The sequence below is a fragment of the Oxyura jamaicensis genome, chromosome 1, assembly GCF_011077185.1.
Source record: "Oxyura jamaicensis isolate SHBP4307 breed ruddy duck chromosome 1, BPBGC_Ojam_1.0, whole genome shotgun sequence".
NCBI lineage: Eukaryota > Metazoa > Chordata > Aves > Anseriformes > Anatidae > Oxyura > Oxyura jamaicensis.
Window position 1 is genome coordinate 12,713,872 of NC_048893.1, and position 21,502 is coordinate 12,735,373.

Consider the following 21,502-nt stretch of genomic DNA (forward strand, 5'->3'; position numbering starts at 1 on the left):
TGAAAGTACTGTAAGTATTTTTACAGCATGTAGAGCTAATCTTCAGGGGCAGATCTGCGGATTAAATACTCCCTCAGGATACAATGTATTGATGGGTTACATTACAAGAGCTATGAATTATCCATTAAAAGTGCACAACGGCAGTAATGTGCCCACTAAGGACTTCTTAAGCATGCAATAGGCACAACAGAAAGTAAATATTCACCACAATTATTTACTGTTTATTTTCTGAGTGCTCTGAATCCAGCACATCTCTGTGGTGGTGTTTCTCACGTTTACTACAGTGCATCAGCAGAACCTCAGGGGGCCCTGACAGAGATCACACTCTAGAAAGTGTGCTGGTAGCCGGCGTTAACTCTGACATGCACTGAGGAAAATAACACTACTGAAACCAAAGAAAGGTTTTAAGGCATATAAAGAAAAAAAGAATAAAAAAGACCTCCTAGCACAGTAAAATTGTGTCACATTGTCTGTGAAGGGAATGCAAGCCTTGGCTCTCTTGGTTTTTGTTAGGGATGTCTGGGCAGAGGTGGGGAGCACTACCCTGCAGGCCCAGGGGTACTTACAGTGACATGGGGGTATTTACAGTGACATGGGGGCAATTTGGGCAAGTCCTTTGCCCCCAGTGAGTAGCAATGTGCTCTGAGCATAGCTCCTGGTGCTGCTTGGTATGGCATTGACACCATTTTACAAGACACTGCTGGCTGCAAAACTGCTGAGTGGGTGCGTCATGGCTGGCTGTTGGGTGCCAGGCTCACAACCACCCTACACAGCTGGCAGGGAGAACTGACCCACGGGTAAAAACACTTTGCTGAGGCAAGGGGTATTGTTAGCTGCAAAGAGAGGTCTCCCCGAGGGAGACCTTCACTGCTATGAATTCCGTGTCCCCGAAATGCAGGGTGGTGGCAGGGGCCTGGCAGGCCGGCGAGGCCTGCAGGCCATCACAGGGCTGCGAGCAGCAGTGGCTCCCCTCTGGGCAAAGTGGAACACATGATGAGCTGAGATCTCCATGGCAAAAGCAATGCCTCTGGAAAGCCCGTCCTGCTTGCTGCTTCTGAAAGCTTTCCAAAGCTGCTCAGCACCTCAAGGTAACAACAGCTTAAGAGGATTATGCTGTTAAAAACGGTTATCAACAGTTTAAGAAAGCCACATTAATTAAGGAAAGAGAATAAGGAGCTGCCTGTCAGCTGCATTCTCAGTGATAAAAAACCAGTTTTCTGGGCAGTAACCATTTAGACAGCATTTCAAATCGGAAGCATATATTGAGGAGTTAGGAAAGCATTTTATTACAAGCAAAATAAACCTCTCCAATTCCTCATATTTCTCCCAGCTATTTTTTATATGGCTAAAATGCTACTGGAAGATACTTTGGTTTTCTGGTGACATTTTTTCTAAGTCAGATTTATGTCAAATAGAAGTCACTGTCATTGTGTGACTTTTTAGATAAGGAAAAGGAAACTGTGATGAGTCCCAGATGTCTTGCAAGTGAAACAATGTTCTTTCTATTATAAAATTTTTCAGATATGTGATTTAAATAAAATCATTGTCTTCTCTCCTGATATTAAAAAATCTAAAGATCCAATGCAAATTTGTAGCTGATACAATTACATTTGCTATCTTCTCAGTTACCATAATTACATTTACCCAATTACCCTGAAACTCACATTCAGTCATTAGGTGTTGATTTGCTTATGAAGTCAGCAACTGACAGCTGCTTGTATCTCATTAAGGCCTGTTCATATGTAAATGTCTTCCATAAAACTGAAATTAATTTTCATCAGTGTTAGAAATATTCAGCTCAAGTACAATACAATTTCAGAGAGCAGGTGTATACATTTCATTTCTCTAATACAGCTCTCACAGTTGCAGATTTCCTAATGCACCAAATTTTGGATAACACGGGGACCTTGGAAACTCATGCATGCCAGATGCAGAACATTGACAGATGTGCAAAAATACCATCAGGCCCAGGATGTTTTACAACAGAGCTAGGTACTATTATGAACAATTTTCTGGCTGCATGAGCACAGTAATGCAGCCTGATGCTACTGATGCACTGAAGGTGCAAACTCTCAGCAAAGAGCTCTGCGTGCACGGATGAAACTTCAGGAAGTTGTAGAAGGGCTGTGCAGGGGTGTGAGGGCATATTGAGGCCATCAATAGCCACATTGGGACTACTGAGATCTCAAGTCATAGTCCTTGTCTGTAGCTGCTCTGCAAAGTTTTTCCTAGTCATCACTAATGTTTTGCCCTTGGGTGCTTATTGTAGTGGATATGGAGAGGAGAGAGGAGAGAAGAGGAGGGGAGGGAAACAGAGAGGAAGGGAGGGAAGGGGAGAGCCCCAAAGCCGTGTGCCAGAGGGACTGACCATCACATAAGGCTCATAAAGGCAGAAACTTGCCCTCTGTTAGTAAGCACGCTTCAAAAATGCAAGAAGTTCCCCTCTCAGTCTCAACCCCAAAGATGGACAGAGCCTTGCTGGTGACAAGGAGGGTGAGAGCAAGAGAGGTGGCAGCCAGCTTTCTGTATCAGGTTACTGTTGGTGGGAAATATGCAGCCGTTCTTCCTCTTCACCCAACAGTTGTACTGAAAATGTGTTTTCTGAAGAGCAAAGTAATGTTCAGTGGTAATTTGTACCTTAATTACAAACAAAACTCTGATAACAGACAGGAATCCCTTCAGATACAAGATAGAGTGTGACTTATTTATGATTTGTGCAGAGCATAAAATGGTAACCTGGCTATTATTTCACCATATTTTTTCCCTACAGTCTCCTAAATTAAAATGAAATTATTTGCTTCTGTCACCTCATATGCTGAGGAAAATTGTTGGATCTTAAGGAAAAAAAAAAAGGTCCGCGACATTGGTATTAACATCAGCTATACAGAGTATAATGATAACTTAGCATAGAGTATATGTCTTATAAATAAATTTTAAAATAGCAGCCTACTTCGGAATACAACCAGAATAATTCTAGGTACTTTTAAACACTCCTAAGATCCACAGATTTTACAGCTGATGGTACACAACAGCATGTAAGATTTAGTACATTGTAATTATAGAATAATGTGTGTCTTTGGTATTATCTGACCTGACTTGCTTTAAAGACTCGATTTTTGTCCCTGATGTTTTGCCTGGAAATATGAAATTCTGCATATAGGTTTTACTGTAAGTATGGTAAGTATTTTGGAGGAAGTTATCATTGCTTGTTGTTTTGAGGCTGTGGAAAGTGCAGAAAAATGGTAACAGACAGGAAAACACAATGATAACTTAAACTGTGCAAGTTCTCATTGCAGTTGTAGGGATGCATATAGGTGGAACTGAAGCAATGAGTAACTGTAATAACAATTCTCAAATGCAGGAAGTGGTTGAAGATTAGTGAGATTGACAACAACAACCTTCTATTTGTATATTATAATAAAGCCTTTAAAATAAATAATGGAATAAATAATCTAGTTAAATAAATTAAAATGTTAGGGTGGGCAAAAAAGGTTTGATTACACTAAGATGAATAGGACAAGACTTTCTGATAATATTTTTTTTTCAAAAGAAAATGCTATTTTTGAAGAGATGCTATAAAAAGAAACAAGAGGTAAAAAATTCCCAGAAATGAACCATTAGTTATTGTTTATACAAGGCTTTGGTCTGAAGATGTAAACAATAAGGAATGTTCAGAATAAAAATTAACAATCCAAATAAACCTTTCCTCCAGTGACCCATTTACAGACAAGCGGCACTATTTTTGAAAAGGTCTGAACTTTGTTAGAAGAGTCACAGTATACATTAAAAACAATCCTAAACAATAGTTTCTGGTGACTTCAGCAGCATTTCACTCCAGTTATGTGAGGAAGGCATTTTATGTTAAATACCTGTGGCTGAGTCAGCCCCTGTACCCCAGCCACCCACCCAGTAGCTTGAATATGATCTACATGGGACTAGAAAAAAGAAGAAGAAAGAAAAAATACTCACCAAGTCTTCTGTGGTAAAAGGACAGTGATTCTCCTCCACTGGGTAAATTCACTGGAGTGGTAAATACTTGCTGACGTAAACTCCTGGCAGCTCGGCATACTTGGAAGACATTCCTTGAAATAAAACATTTCAAAACTGGGTTTAATGTTGAGGTAGAGTTAGGAGCAGAAATAATGGTTAAACATTCACTGAACTAGAAGCTTGCCTGGGTCTATACGTGAAAGACCCAGAAGCAGAAAAATCCTGGGATGCTCCAGGGAAATTTCTCAGAAAACTAACAGGTTAGGCACAATCTAGGATAGCAGAAAACCGTAAGACTCATTTAAAGATATATGTTTAGTATTAGTTACTAATAATGTTTTGTTTTCTCCAACAGGGTGTCTAGTTCATTTTTTGTTACTATTCTCACCCCAGCATCTAGCACTGACTATGGAATAAATCTACAAATTTGCTATGAAGCAAGTCATGTTAGAGATATACTTGTGAAGCTTTGCCCAGGGACCCGACTCCCTCCCTTTGCAATGGGAGCAGGAAGAACTGACAGAGCCACCCAAGAGCATTAACTTTGGCACCCAAACTGCAGTTTACTGAAGGTGCATCTAAAGGCTCTTACCATTCTCTGCAGCTTTATCAGTTTTAATACCTAAATAAAGTGGTGCAAATTCTCCCTTTCTGCTTCAATGACCTCTTTCTGTATTTAACTCAAGATTCCCAGGGAGGTCTGTTTCCAAAATTTTCTTTCTTCTTTTCAGAAAATCTGATAATTGTCACTTTTTTTGTGTGTGTATTAAATTAAATTTGGTATTAAACTCAGTCTATTATCCCACTTCCTTACCATTTTTTAGACCTGCCCTTCCCTTGTTACTCTGTTTTTCTGCAATATTCCATTTATTTATCTATATATTGCCAGAACAGAACCCCAGATTTTTGTAGTGTGGCTTTGATAAGGTATTAGTAAAGCATTTGAATGTTTCTATCAACTTGTGTGTTACTCTGGCTACCCATTTAAAGAATCCATTCTGCTATGGCTGTCACAGCATAGCTGCCTCCAGACCACCTCCACCTCTCCCACAGCCTTTTGGTGTTCACTGCTGTGCTCATACGCCTGAGGGCTGTTGGACACATGGAAGACCTTTGGGAGAGACACTTGCCTATGCAAGTAGCATACTTTGACTGCTATGAAACTAATAATAAGGCAATCATACTTTATGGTACTTAAAGCAATTAGGAATATTTATGTAGTGAAATATAAAAAAGAGCAGAATAAATTATTATTTCACAGAAAAATTTATTGCTCAAATATCTTAGAATGTTAAATGAAGATTTGGTGTCTTATTCTGTTTTAGTTGCTGATTTTTCTTTCCCAGTAGATTTTCTAAAGAATTAGTTTCCTTTCCAGCAATTTTCAAGCATTTTTCGTTGATTCATCTCCCATAAAAGACCTTATAAAATAGGATCTGATCAGTGCATGTAAAGCAAACAAAACTTTCAAACATTTTAATTAATTAGTGTTTTGTGTATTGGCCAGATTACATCCTTGAAGCATACTACAAATAGCCTCTTTTATTACTCTTTTATCAGAACAACATGGGTGGTGTGAGGAAAAGGATTTGGCTGCAAGTTCTTTTCTCTGAACACAGCTCCACTGAGACAGGAAAGGAGCGCTAAAATCTGAAGGGAACAGATCTTTCATTGATGGCAAAGACAAAACCCATAAGAACTATTCTTGAACATTATGGTGATGCCTGCTAGGTACAGAAGACATGAAAAAACATTTGAAATACAGTATTTATAGCCTTCATCTGAATTCTGTTTAAAGTAAGAAAGCATTACTTTAATTTGCAAAGTTTAACATGTCAGTTATTGCCATTTCTCTACTCTGCCCACTGAAGTAAATGTGGCAAAACACAATCGGGCAAAACAACGTGAAGCAGGAAAATGCTTTAATTGCTCATAAAAGATGTTGGACTGGACGTTCAAATGTCTTTGTGAACATACAGGTCAGGCACTGAAGAGACATCAGGACCAGTTCCCTGACATCCTCTAAACTTGCCCAGAGGCAGCTGATTGATGTTTGTTAGTTCACACTGAAGTCAGGGTGCTTACCATCTAAGATGGAAAACAAAAGCACAAATCACAGCCAAATGTGCTATTCACATTTGTGCTGAGACAGGGCTGAGCCACACGGGGAAACAGCAGTGAACTCTGCTATTTGCACTTCCACCAGTGATGGGGGAAGCTGTTGGTCATTGCTGCCGTGGACTGTGTTTGAACCAGGGATGGGAGATGAAATGCTCTACATTACAATCCCCTGAAGGCAAGTGCTTTCCATTTATGAAATGGCTGAGCACAAAGGCAGAAAGAATTTATGTCCATTTAAATTCCAGGAAACAGTAGATGCATTTTACTTTGAAAATCAAAGCAATAGCACAGGAAAGATCGCAGATTATTCTGTAGCTTTGTCTAGTGCCCCAATTCTTTCCTCAGACTTGGTCCATTCCTGTCACTATTTTGTGTTTCAGACTTTCAGATACTTCTCTTCCAAATATCATGAATAACAATTTAAACACTTCTATTAGTCATTTTGACTGACTCCAGCTGAAGGTTTCTTTATAGAAATGGGAACAAGGAAAACATCCTATTTTGACCAATGCCACGAGTATATTTCAGATGATCTTTGTATAAGCAGAATTTGTGGAAGACAAAGGTCTTGCTATTGGCCTCACCTCCTGAACAAGATGCCATGTGAGGCCATGATTGGTGGAGTACTCCAGTTTCACCTGGTTGTCCATATGAGGAGTAAACTTCTGGCTGCAGCCCATCACCAAGTTGAACTGTATCATATATGAAGCTCCAATCTGCATAGACTGGGTCTCCACATAGCGCATGCTAGAAGCTAGTTTTGAATCTCCTGTAAAACTGAGAGATGTAAGGAAAGAATAAGAATCCAACTCCAAAATAATTCAGAAGGGAATATTAGGAATGGTTATGTATTAAATACAGTGTTAGTTCTTTCTTTGTTCTGGAGAATGGCACATGGGATATGAAAATATACAGAAAGATCTTTCAGTTGGTACTTCTGTAAATTACCAGGAAAGCCTTGATGTATCCCAGAGTGTGAAACACTGCATTGTTCTGTTAGTTCTTACTGTATACTCTTTGTATGAAAGATCAAGTTAGGATCAAGCAAAGGATAACATACAGAAAGCAACAACAACAACAAAAACAAACAAACAAAAAAACACACACACAAGACTCATACATACAAGATACGAGATACCCAGTTATGTATATGGTAACACAATACATAGTTTGAAATTATAAGGATATTTCAATTTAAATGCCTTTCTTTTTCCTGTATACTATTGAAAAGGAAAAAAGAATCAAATGCAAGGATGTATTAGGAGGAAGTAATAATGATTTAAACTTTGTATCCTGTACACTATCCTCCAATAAGAGAATGCTTTTAAGAAGGTTCTCAGGGAATGAAAATAGTATCTCCTTTACTTAGATTGGTTTACTTGAAATAAGTTTAAGATCCAGGGTCCTGTTTTCTCTCTAGCCTTGCTTTTCCTTGATCCACACCATAACACCATGTGAAGCTGCCTTCTACATTGATCAGCACTGTGAACTGACTGAGGATATTTACCAGCCTTCCCTGTTGGGGTACTGTAATGGACAGCTGGACCCAAAGACAATAAATTGCCTTGGAAAACTGTATCTCAACTGCCTGCTCTTTCCATCAGTGTTGTCAGTGTTTTTCTTCTCAATGGGATGGGTAATTTTAAACTGAGCAGAGGATATAATGTACATCCATCAGCAGTCCAGCTGGCAACCTGCAGTTGTGGCTTTATTGTTAGAACTGAATGCATCTCAGAAAAAATTGTTTGGATAATGCCTGAATTCCTTTTTCTTCCAGCTTTATCTTGTATCTTTCAAAATGACAAATATGACAAATTTAAAAATTAACACTGACTTGTTGTTAACTTCTACAATGCAACTTGGAACTTTGTGGGTGAAGTGGGAAATTCAGGTTTTACAGAAGCCATCTTGACAAATCTGTGCCAGCACAACAACCATGCTTTTCAGGTATTAGGTGTGTACAGTGTCATTAGCTCAAAGCTATATGTAACAGTGATTTGGATAATGATTTGGCATTGCAAATGTAAAAATTAATAAGTTTATAAGTTTAATAAGTTTAGGTAACAGCAGTTACCTGGAACTCAGCTGAACAGAATAAAGGAGTTGAAACTAAACAGTTTGATAGAGTCTGCTTAGAAGCTCTCTTCCCCAAACTGATAAAAGAACAGCAAAGGAGTGGTACTTAGCCTAGGTGAAAAGAATTAAAGCTTTCATTCTGTCTTCGTTTGCACAAAAATTCCTTCTATGGGGTAATACTGGCATAAAATTAGATTTTTTTTTATTTTTTATTTTTTTTTCTTAGTGGAAATTCAGATCATGATTAGGCCCTTTTAAGCTTGGTATTCATTTTAACCTAATAAGTAGCCACTGGATATTGTGCACAGTACATTAAGTAAGCATTACTTTAAAGTCAAAACAGCTGTTTAAAAGAAATATTAAAGAAAAGTGAAAATGGAAGCTAGTGAGGAGATGAAGACAATCTGTGATGTTCCACAAGGAGCTCTTTTCACGGGAGGAAATCACATTATGGGTTCACAAAGTCCTTTATCATCCACAAATTGCCTCCAGCTGAACAAAGGTAGCATTAAAGGTGGATCTTCCACCTTACTTGCCACTTCTTTGCTCTTCAGCTCTCCTGTGGTTAGAGGTAGGCTTTTCTGCTGGAATACTAAATGTTTTCTTTGTTTGTTGTAGGAATCATGCAGCTGAAATACATTTCTGGATTTTGTACAAGACAGAATAATGTCCCTGGCATGAAAATAGTTAGCAAGAAATCTTCAGGAATTGAGAATGCAAAAGCCACATTTTTGTATAAATATGTAATTGTGAATTGGTTTCTAGCATGTATATAATTAGACCTGCGGAGGCTCAGGAACACAATACCCATAGGTGCCCTCAGAACAATCGCTCTCCCTCCAAGCACTGCCAACTAATTGGTACTTCTGGGAATGATATCACAGTGAATGTCAGCAAGTCTGCACTTCTCCAAACTGCTCTGGGATTCCCAGAGTTACCACATTTTCAAGGCTGGTACTTTCAGGAATACTGAAAAGCCACATGGATGCAGCTGATTTTGTAAACTTGCCTTGACTGAGAATATTGACGTGACAGCCAGACTCCAAACACTCATCCTGGCCCCAGCTCTGCTTCTATCAAAGGCAGAAGTATTTTTATATCACATCATACCTACTTCGTTAGATAATTCCTAAATGTATTAATATATTCTAATTAAGTTGATTACCTGCAAGAAACATTCTGCATGTTACAGAATAATAATTAAACCAAAAGACAAAACATTTTATAAACACAGGCAAATTGTCAAGCTGATGTAGGGCAGCTGTATTGTATTGCTCCATAAGGGTAATTTATTATGAGCCAGATTTACAATCTTTTCCCAGACTGCTCAGGAGGCAATGGGACACTGTTGTCTGCTACATAAAGTTCGATCATAATACCATAGCCTGACTGAAGACAGTTTATTTTTCTTATGTTGTGCTGTTTTATTTGCATCCAGGTGAATTAAAAGAAATAAATAAAAATAGTAATAACAAAAAAGCTTTAGTGTTTTTATCAGTAGGTAAACGTATTTCAGCAAGTGGCTGTAAATATTCTGTAACACTCCAGAAGCATTTGGGTCAAAACACGGCCTGTTTATGAGCGTTTTGGAGAAGTGATGAGTTAATGTACATCATCAAACACTTCATTTAAGAGTGTTCAGGAGTCCTTTCAGTATACACAATATACTTGCTGTTAGAACTAATGTCAAACCAAATGTTGACAATTACGATCAAGTGACTGCACCAGTTACAGTTCATTATAAAACACTTAAAAATCACCTTTGCTTAAAACACGTACTTATCAACAAACCCCCTCTTTTCTATATGATACCAAATACTGAAAAGAACAACAACCTTCCTCTTCAACAAAAATAAGCCTCAAACACTTTTCCCAAATTTTAAGCATAAATATTTCAGATTTACAGATTTTGAGGCAGAAACGAAGATATAATAGCCAATTAAAGGCAATCCAGTGAAAATGGGCCTCAGGATGACACACTGTAGAATGATTTATAGCGTATTTACCATAGTTCCACTAATGAAAAAGCAGTTATCAGACTTTTCTCAAGAGGATGGTGTCAGTGCTACTGCAGGCTCTTCTCATAGAAAGTCATGAGTTAGAAAATGAGAACCAAATGGACTCACAGCTGGGAAAAGCCAACAATAATTAATTTAACTAGCATCCATTTGTACAGACTTTGTATAAGTTTAAAAATTTCCCTTGAGAGAAGCAAGGTCAGTGAAGAATAGAGTTCTTGTCTTCCAGGGATGATGAAAAATACTTGTACATACATAGTAAGGAAGTCTTACAAAAAACACTTCACTTCTTTATTTGATGCATGGAAAGTTCAACATTTCCACCACGACCGAGCACTGCAAATCCTAGTTAATATATGGCATGGAGAATTTAACTTCATGTTTATTATTTTGATTCTAATTTAAATTCAGAGGAGGAAAAGAGGAACTTCTGCTATCTTAAATAGCCTGCCCCCCCATAACAAACTGGCTTTACAAGAACAGAGGGAAAACAATGTCATTAAAGGGCTTTCATTCCAACTCTTTGATGAAGAAGATGCAAACAGTTTGAGCCCTCACATGTTGTTTCATTTTAATGAGCAGCAAGTACCTTCCTTGTCCTTATTAAAGTGGTTAATGGTGCTTCTGCTGCCTCATTATCACTGCTAGAAAGTGTTCTGTGTTGTTCCTACCGCTAAACCAACTCCTTTTAGTTTGACAGATGATCAGAAAGTCAAATCAGATTGCTCAGAGGTACTTGTTAATAAAATTCCATTGGTGTTTCTCTGAACATCCATGGGGATGCTAAAATTATTTATATTTTCATATAATCTAAAAAAATATATTTTCTTGAGGTTTCCTATAATTACTGTGATTGTAATTTCCCCAAATAAATACAACTATGACAATTAAAGCTATAGCGGGTTTATATGTTGATCAGATTAGCATAAAACTGTTATCTGGTTTTAATCAAAACATAGAAATTAAATTGGGCTTACCTTGTTAATTCTAAATATTACAATTATGTACTTCAGAATTTTATATTTTTGAAACAGGTTAATAATTTCCTAAAAAATATTTTTAAACAATCCTAACATAATTTTATTTTCCACATTTTTTCACCTATTTTTCTTTTAATTTTCATTTTCATTTAAAGAAATATGCTTACTGCTTTGTGATGTTTCCTTGCTTTTTTTTTTTTTTTTCTCTAAATGTGTGACATTGTGTGTACATTTTGTGTATCATTGCAATATGTGTGTTAATGCTGATCGCAGTGTAAATGACTAAATGGATATAACAACAGGCAAAATAACTACTAATGGCTAACATTATTCTACTAACCTTCTGTTGCCTTTTATTTTTTTAAGAGTAAAGTAATAGTTATATAAATAGATAAGAACTTCACTTACAAAATATTTGGGTACTATACAAGATCTATACCCGTGCTAATCTGACTGGATTTTAAGTGGTGATTACAGATTTTTTCCAAATTGTTTCTACTGGGAAATTCTTTAAAATTTTATGAGAAAAGAATGCTACATTCACAGTTCCCACCAAACATAAGTCTCCGTGCAATGAGGTGTAAATAGTTACATCTAATTTGAATTAGATCAGTGACTGTAGTTTTGACCATAACATGAGGGTGAGAGACAATTACTCTGAATAACTGCCAACAAGACTCATTTGCAGAAATCACTTGGTTCTTAGTAGGATGAATAGACAAAGAAAACAAAATTAGAACAGAAACAATTATGTGTTTCTCACCAAAGAGTCCAGTCATGACCACAGTAGGGCTGAACATTTCCCAGGTAGAATCCCAGAGACTGAGTGACCTCAACTAGGTTGGTGAAGTCCAGACTAATGCTATTGAAAAGCACAGAGGTCATGATGATTTCGTCGATCGCCCACACATCTTCACCCTGAGAAGAGTGGTATGGTTGCCACCATCTGAACTGAATGCCAACCTGTCTTGCATCTTCCGGCAGCTCCACTGAAATTATTCTGGAAATCAAACCAAAATTATTATTGAAAGTGTCAATGTTTGTAGTAATTCCATGGGGATGTATTTTTTGTTATTTTGCTTGTTTGTTTGTTTGTTTGTTTGTTTTTTACTAACCCTAAAATTCAAAGGTTAAATTCAGCCCACCGAAACCTCAGCTTCTACTGGTATAACTTCTACCAGTGACAGGGGAATTGTTAGTCCTCTTGCTAGTAAGTGCTGGTAGACAGTCATGTGAAAAAGCCACAGAAAAGAATTTCAACCAATTTTGTAATTTTCTGCCTGTACTTTGGAGCTCTCTGCAAATGTTAAAGTGGAACCTCCTTGCCATAAAAAACCTGAATGCCTCCAGCAGAAGCCCAAATGCAGGTGAGGGGCTTAGGCTAGCAAAGGGATGATCAACTACCAGGGATTTACAAATTCTGCCTCCACCTTCTCAGACAGTAAATTTTATCCTGATCTGAAAAAATACATCTCCTTTACATCTGTGTTTGTTTCTGCACAGTGCTGATGTTATGTCTGTGTTTCTCTTATCCTAGAAGAACCCACCCCTGTAAACGGTCACATTCAAGTGGAAAAGGTTCATCTTGTCAGTGTGATCATGTGTAGGCTTATGGCATACATTTCTTGCGTGGTTGCATAAAGATGCTACTGGAGGTGAGTCCCAGTCTCTTCTGGTATGCAAGGTCACCTGATTTGTCGTGGCAGCTATGTCAACACACCTATAATTGACAAACTGCAAAGAAAATTAAGAGTACTATCTAATTTCCAGGAGCAATTATCGTACGCAGCAGCAGGGAGCACGCATTAATTGCTACAGAAACGACACTTTCTTGAAAGCTCCATAAATCACCAGGACCAGAGTGCCCCATGCAATGCATGGGGGCTGTGAAACAGAATGGCAAGAGGGACATTTGTCTCCATCAGTGAGCAATTACATACTGGCAAAAGAGGTTTTGGCAAACTTGTCATGTAGCCAATATTTTTCTTTCTACCTTGGAGGAAATGTGGGTAAAATGACAAATCAGGTAAGCTGGAAACATCGTTTTATACCTTAGCACCAAGTTTTTTTTCCAGACCTCAGGCTTTCTAAGCTGCATGTTATTATGTTCTGTGCATATGAAACAGTCTGTCCCTTCGGTGCTCTTGGTGCAAAACCACTCTCTTAAAAATGACTTGCTAAAGTGCTTGTAAAAAGTAAATGTATAGTACCCCTTTTTCTTATTTTAAATAAGAACATGTTAAGTCAATTAGCAAGAAAAAAAAAAAAAACTTCTTGGCTGATCAGGTGGGAAGCATTCCAAATGTCCTGACTGGCATTTCTAGGAGCCGCTTTCTGCCGGCCGTAGGCTGGAGGGAGCAGTGCTGGGGGACAGCAAGGGAAGATGCTGCCACGTCCCAGTGGCAAGGGACCAGCAGTGCACATGATGGATGAATGGTGGTTGCATTTCTTTTGCTACTCAAATAAACAGATGCTTGAACTACTTCATACCCTGCTAGAGAAAGACCAAACTGTATTACTTTTCGGCACATGAATAAACCACAGGGCCAACCTTTCTGCCTGCCAAAGATCCCCTAGTAAGCAGCAACTCTGCAACTTTTCAGGCCAATTTTCAAAGGCACAAATGACACTAAAGTGCTACTGATGCTAAAAAGAGCTGATGTTTTTGCCTTTCATGGGCCAGTAGGACAAACCTGAGGAAAGCTGGTACCCTGGCCAGCAGGAACAGTGCATCCACTATATGCCAGGAAGCAGTTGGCACTTGTATGAGCTGATGCTGTTTTATAATCCTGGACACATTTCTCTCTTAGTGGCTGTCTGATGCCAGCAACTTCCCTTTCACTCTTAACCCTCACAAGCTCACCCATGTGGACACCAATTCTCACTGTCAGTAATTTACAGAAAATTCTAAATCGACACACATCATTGATATACCTGTTGGATGTTAAACTATTTAATGTATGTTAAAATAAATTTCTTATCCCGGGGGGTTAAAGAAACAATCTAAAAACGCTGGTGTAAACCACCTTATACGGCATGTATGTTAGTATGCAGAACCTGACTGCATCTCCAGCTATAACAGCTTCTCCTGTCTGACTTTGATTTGTTGGAGATAGATGGAGAGGGAGGGGGATCCTTGCTAATGACTTTTCTGCTGCAGAGAAGAAAAGTGTTCTTACTAACATTACTAGCTACCATTAGATTTCTTAAAAACCAGCTGGGAGACCTTTGCTCTGATCTCATTCTTTCAAGCTATGCGCATACCTAATATTGAAAAGCCACCGCTGTTCTGCTCAGAAGAAAAATGCAGCTGTCAAATGTTAGCAGATTAAATGCACCTTTTCAGGAGAACATTAAATGTGTAATTATTTTTTGTATGACTGAAGATTAATTAAATTTCTGGATACAGATTGATTGCCAAACTTTGTAGCAGTCCATCTATGTTACCAAAATTGCTAATTTTTTTAGACAACACAATACAAAAAGGTGAAGTTTTCTTCATGTTCTTCATCATAATTATTGCCAGCATTACCTTCAGGTTTGTATGCTTGTCATTTTTCTCTTCACCCAGAATGGAATATATGTATCCCACAGCAAACCTTTCTAACCTGTGTATGTTGTGCTTAGCACTTTGCCCTGTCAAAACTCAAGAAATTAAGTGTTTCACACTTAATTCAAAGAGCGAAAGAAATCTCTGGCACTAATATAATTTGCTACATTTATATCTTAAACTCCATTAAAATCAGTCACCAGAATGTGTATTTTCTTTTTTGTTATAAAAAATTAATAGTGCTATATATTAAAAACCTTTAGGGAAATATAATTCTTACAGCTCTAATCTTGAATCTAAGAATTAAAAACAGGGCCATATAAAATATATATGTGACTATAATAAAGGGTGGGAAAAGATATTTTGAAGCAGGTTTTATGAGTGTATAAGGCTGTAGAATCTTTCCTTCAGTAACACTTAAAACTTCAGAAATTAAAACCCACATACTATATACTTTTACCAGATATAGCTATTCCTCTCAGATTTTTGAATATTTTGTATTGCTCTCAGGAAATATATGTAATGTTAGAAGTTATTATTATTATTATTTCTTTTTCCCCTTTAGAATATTCTTAATCATGTTCTGTCTTATTGGGCTATTAACAAGATGAAGATAGCTCATTTTGGCAATACCTGGTACAAAACTGCCCTTGAGCAGGATCAGAGTGGTGGGGAGGGACCTGTGATGCCACTCTTAGCTCTGCCTCTCGTGTGCCCCCTCGCAGAGCATCTTCTTTCATCAGGATTTATTGGCTTTGCTGCGGGGGGTGGCTTCTTCCAGGTTTGGGTGGGTTTGCACAGAGCTGGCCCGAGTGGTTCTGGGCTTCCAATACAGGCTTGCTCATGGAGACTCCTGATTTAACACGTGCTTTACTACAGCTGGTGGGTGGTCTCACCAATGTAACTGGAGATACTAGATTCTTCTCTACATATGTCCCATGCATCCCCCTCTAATCCGGTGACATATGCAGGTGCTGTTAGATGAGATGATCTCTTTGTTTGGCTTCTTAGTGATCTGCACAATTCCCAGGAGCAGTCACTGCACTGTCATGTCCTCCCAGGGCACCATGTCCAACCCACCAGCACAGGCACAGTCATGTAATCCCTTTCATAAAGGGAGCAGGAGCAATTTCCCCACTGACCTAGAGAGACCCTCAAAGTTGCATTTCATCCGCACCGTCCTATGCTGCCTGCAGACTCCTAAGCCCAGAGGATGCTTTAGTGAAGGTATCTATGGCTTCAAAGCTACAAATAATTTATGTTAATTTTTCTTTACAAGTGGCTGCCTCCATGGGATGAGACATGCCCCTATTTCCCACAAGTGTATTTCTTCCCCCTCATCCGACATTGCTTGTCCTGTCATGTCAACTAAGACTTGGATGCTGCCAAATCCATGCATTAATTGTTTATAGAGGCAGGCACAAATGTGAAGTACCCAGAACAGCTGCACGTTTTTAAGGGAGAATAGTGATTTCCAGTGTGCAACAAAAGATCTTCACTTTTCTCTTGCACCATGTGCCCGTGTTTGGGCAGATGCCTTCACTCTCAGCATTGCAGTGACCACGACGAGCATTAAATGCATGTAGATAACACTTCATAACATTTATGTATATACCTTGGCTCATGATAGTTCAGGTACGAATAGTGCTCCAGTAGTTTCCATGTAATGCCGTTGTCGTAGGAGTAGTGCAGCAGCACTCCTTCGCCAGGCTGATCGGGTGCTTTGCAAGTGCTCAGCACAGACTTGCTTCCCAGGCGTAGCGTGAACTGCAGGAACCTGCAGCAGAATTACACACATATTTCTAGGGTACCATACACATCATGGTGATTTTTTTTTTTTTTTTTTTTCTCCTGTAACCAGGTTGTTTTATGTTCTTCTCAATTTAGACAAATTTTGATAAATATCATTTATGGGCCTTTGCACGTGCAATTTGTTTTTACTATCAAGTAATGCAATATGGCACATGTGTTTAAAAAATGCCAATCAGTACAGCATTTAATTATTTATTAGGCTCTGAAAGGGAGGGAGAGACAGTGAATTGATCTAATCAGCTGCCACAAGCTGTCAAATAAACACAACCTTATAAATAATTAATTAGCACTTGGCTCTGACACTCAGGTTTGATATTAACATTTCATATTTTCCAGTCTCACTGTACAATAACTTCCTTCCAGTCTATTTTGGGCTCTGTGGTTTACAGAGCAGGGAAAAAAAAGCAACAACAAAACCACAAGGCTGTACAGCTATGAGCTGGAAGTTAAACTATGGGACAAAGGGTTTTTTAAAAAAAATTCTTCTTGCTAAAACGACCAGCACACATGGTTATGTGAAAGAGGAGGGGTTCCTGTCAGTGTAATTCCCCTGTTCCCATAGTTTGCATTGCTACTCTTTTGCTCTCACCTGGACTGGGAGCTGTCGAGGAAGGAGGTGATGAGCTGGCGCCTCCCGTCCTTGTTGAAGACCAGGGCCTTGCCGCTGGCAAGAACCCCACAGCCAAAGCTGACCTCGGCTCCACGGATCGAGTAAAAATTGTGGTAGGAGGAGAGGCGGGAGCTGGCGAAGCTCTCCGAGATGAACATGGGGAAGGTCTGTGACGCTGTCTCACATGCGGGCCCTGAAAAGCCAGGGTCACACCTGGGGACAATGGAGATTGAATCGAGTAGTTAATGCCTTCCTTATGTTGAGCCCATCTTCTCTCGTCTTCTGGTCTTCTAGCAGACTAGAACATGCCTGAAATCTCTCAAGAGCAGATGATACCTACAAAATCCCTCTCAAATCTAAGGACCAAGAACCTCTCTAGACCTCTACTGTATAGTCAATACCTTTCTTTTCGCTAGTACTGATTTTTACAATTAAAAATTATAGTTATTAACCAGCCACCCAAAATCTACACTTAACATGTAGCAATGTTTCTATTAATTTTTGGAAGAAAAATACTGCAGATGTGATTTACAGTTTTCCATATGTGATATAGTTTTATCTATAGCATGTCAGATGTAATTACAAGCAACTGTGTAACAGGACAGAACGCCCCGTGGGTCTTGCTCTCTGCAACACCTAAAAATAGTGACACCATAGTTTTGAAAGTGTTTATTGATTTTACTTTTAATGCTGAAACACTTTTTAAAAGCCAGACTTTCAGGAAAAAAAAATGGAGTGCTGACCTTCTGTCCTTGAGGTCTATGGGGCTATGGGATATTAGAACCATGAAAATTGTGATTCTTCCCTGAAATTTAATATAAAAGTGATACAGTCCCAAATCACTTCTAAAAACAGTATAAAACATGCATCACTGACATTCCAATGGGCTCTGTAGCACATTTTAAGGTGAACTGGAACTTAGACTCTCTGCCAAAATAAAATTATTTTTAAAATTATTAAGTATGCTGCTGTTTAGAAAGATTGATCTTCAGCTCTCAAGTGAGTTTTATGCATTCTGGGGGCTATGCTAGTTTTATATTTAGTCATCTCAAAAAGCAAGAACTGAAATGGAAATCACTTCAACTTTCAGACCATCAAGTGAAAGATACGACAAACATTGAATACAAGTAGTGAATTATAGATCTTACTTGCAGCCATTTCTAGTACACTGTCCTCGACCTGAGCAGAATTTGAGGCAAGATGGACCAATATAAACTGCAAAGAAAATAAATTAGTTAACTGAAAGGTTATGTTATGCAATAAAAAAATATAACAAATACAGTAAAGTATTGTCACACAGGTATTGTATTTATTGGTATTGTATTTCAGCTAATCCCACTAGCTGAAAGAGGGTTGAAAAAGAATAAAGTGCATTCGATTGTATCTTTGTGTAGAACTGAGTAATGCAGTTTTTTTCTCTCTGTCAAGGATAGTCTGGGATAATTTAGTATTTAATGGGTAATGTCTGTTCCTGGAGGGGCAAGTGATCTAAATCAGATACCTGATTTTTCTAAGATTGTGAGCAACGTCCAATGAACTGCTAGGTATTGGCCATTTTCTTACCTTTTTCTTCATCTGCTCTGATATATCTCAAGTAACTATGAAATATTATGAACTTTCACTGATTCTTTCAAATGGAATAAAATTCCAAATAATATGTACTCAGAAACATTCCAGATTTATTTTACTCTTTTATTTCATCTTCCTCCGATGACTCCTAATCAGCAGCGTTAATGGTTTGTGAAAAATAGGAAAGATGGAAAGATTAGCAAATCTCTGTATAATCTGTAACTTGAGTTACAGATATAATCTGTATAATCAGTAACTTGAGGGCAAAGTACTTTCAACATAATGTGATAAACAGGCCTTAGTCCTGAACAGTGTTACCCTTTCAGTTGAATAATGACCATTGGAGTTATCATCTGCACAGTGACTTTTGGAAAATCACCCAAATAGCCACCAATTCAAAATAATCTATAACAACCAATGCTTATTGTTTCTCTTAGTTTTTTGATGCTGCCCATCACAGCTGTGTGTTAGTACTCCCTGGCAGACACTCTACAAATCCCTGTTAGTCACTCCCTGTAATTAACTCCCTATCATACTTTATGCAATTTCCAGATTTTCTCACTTTTCAGGGTGCAAAATTTCTGTTCTGTCTGTTCGATTTATTTATTTGCTTTGAGGTCTCTCTGAGGGGGTGGTAAAAGTAGAAGGGTTAAAGATGTAATGATGTCATTCACAATAAAAAAAGCTTTATGAATACTGGCAGTTTTCCAGAGTTTCTAAAAGATGGCTACCTTCCAGATTTCATTTAAAACTTAATTCACATAAGAAACAGTTGTGAAGCTAAAAGTCAGAGTGCTGAATCCTTGAAATTCTTCCTCTCTCTTCAAGAATTTGAGTGGCTTGCCAATCACTTCTTTCCCTCAGTACATTGTAAAGCTTCAGTTTCACTAGTGTGTATCAAAGGAGGCATGCAAAACCTTAGAAAGGTGTTCACCATTAACACTTGATTCCTGTGTCATGGAGATAGTTCTACATCTCAAACAAATTTTGGAGCAAGCACACTGTAGGCAGATGGTTGGTAAAACTTACTCTAAGATGGTACACAGTTGAGTGTGCATCAGAGTTCTCACTATTAGGTTTTACAGGCAAAGGTATTGTAGATATATGAATTGTATGCTAACTTTCAAAATCTTCTTGTTTTGTTCTGTTTTAAAGAATTGGAGTCCTTGGATTTTATGTTGCTCTTGTTTATGTGAATTTCTGTGAATTTCACCAACGCTTACATTCTATATTTTGTTAGGTAGCAAGTCATCTTTGCAGATGCTCACAGACATCTTCTTACTGACATATGCATATATTTTCCCCTTTATTTTCTTTTTGATGTAAATCATCATCTCTAAGGACAAGCATTAATACTCTATCCAGAATGTCAAGAGGGTACTACATACCATTAATGTGATTACGAGAGTAATTTTCTTTACTTTTTGTGAAAAAAATTCATTTGTGGCATTGCACTATGGAGGCAGCTTCAAGCATTTTCTTTTCAACATGAGGCATTAATTCATTTTAAGAATTTTGCAAAATGTGACAATATTTGCCATTCCCAGGCTCCATATCAACCCATATTAGGAATCACTACAAAATTTCACAAGGCTATTGTGCATCACTGTAAAGCTTTATAGTACATACTTAATATATCTATTAAGTATATCATATATCTTGCAAAACAAATTCTGGGTGTAGTTTATGTAGTCCCAACCATTTGAGCTTAATGAGCAAACTAAAAACTTCGCACCTGCTCATTCTTAATCCTTTCAAACATGCTTCCCCTCCTTTTCATGCAATCTATATATTTTATTTTGTGTTCCAAAATATTTTTCTGTGCTTTAAAATATTTACTATAGTATCCTCTGCAGTATGTTTTATAAATAGATGCGTAACTATAAGCTCCTCTCAGTTCATCACATCCATTTAAAAAAACCCAGGTACATGAAAAATCATTTCCTAAAAGAAGCCCCGTTCCCTGTTACAGAAGGTCCTTCCCCTCTTGAGATACTGTAAACAACGTAAAAGTTTTGTCAGTATTTTAGTAGCAGCATTGCTTTATGAATGTCATCTATGTCCAGAAAGAAAAATATGTCCCAGATGCTGTAACTGCTGCTTAGGGTGGCACAGTTCGTGTCCTTAATAGCACAGTGAAGTACCTATTTATATAATTTGGACTAAGCAGTCAGAGGAAATGTTATATCAGGTTATTGACACAAATATTTTTTCCCAGAAAGCATTCATTTAAAAGAAAAAAGGGATAAGCTACTAGACTATCTTTTCAAATGACAGATTTCCCCTTTGGCTTCAAAATGGACTTGTTACTGACTGAAGATAAGAAGAAAAATTTTACAAACTGAAGATCTTGTGACCTCTGATTCTGGAAAATATTTACTTGGAGCAGCATAAAGAAATATTATTCTGATGTAGCATGGTTGTGGATAAGAATACTGACTATTATCAATTGCCCACATATTTCCAAGGATTGGTCCTGTTTGCCTCCACCGAATCCTCGTGTCACTTGTTAATGCCGCATTGGGAAGGGGAATAGTTATTCGGTTCCACCTGAAATACATATAACACAAATTCTGTTTTACCTTGGTACTCATTAAGTGACTGGATGCATTTGCTTGCACTGCAAGCTTGGTGAGATTTTTTATTCTAAAATCTGCTCAATAAAGCAATTAAGATACTGCAGCTTTAGAAAGTACAAATAAATAAATAAAAAATAATAACAACAACAAAGCATGGCCTATGATATTTTCATACAATATATGAATGTTATTACATT

General features: G+C 37.9%; 1 protein-coding gene across 3 annotated transcripts in view; it reads right to left on the bottom strand.

Moving 5' to 3' along the window:
- Window positions 1–21,502, bottom strand: part of RELN (reelin) — a 285,330-nt gene that overhangs the window by 76,837 nt on the left and 186,991 nt on the right. For all 3 annotated transcript variants that reach the window (XM_035347207.1, XM_035347218.1, XM_035347199.1), the window contains exons 16-22: window positions 21,167–21,276; window positions 18,306–18,372; window positions 17,137–17,370; window positions 16,351–16,512; window positions 11,949–12,185; window positions 6,696–6,888; window positions 3,970–4,082 (exon numbers count right to left, since the gene is read on the bottom strand). In XM_035347207.1, coding sequence (XP_035203098.1) covers window positions 3,970–4,082; window positions 6,696–6,888; window positions 11,949–12,185; window positions 16,351–16,512; window positions 17,137–17,370; window positions 18,306–18,372; window positions 21,167–21,276 — 1,116 coding nt within the window. The remainder of the gene's footprint in view (window positions 1–3,969; window positions 4,083–6,695; window positions 6,889–11,948; window positions 12,186–16,350; window positions 16,513–17,136; window positions 17,371–18,305; window positions 18,373–21,166; window positions 21,277–21,502) is intronic.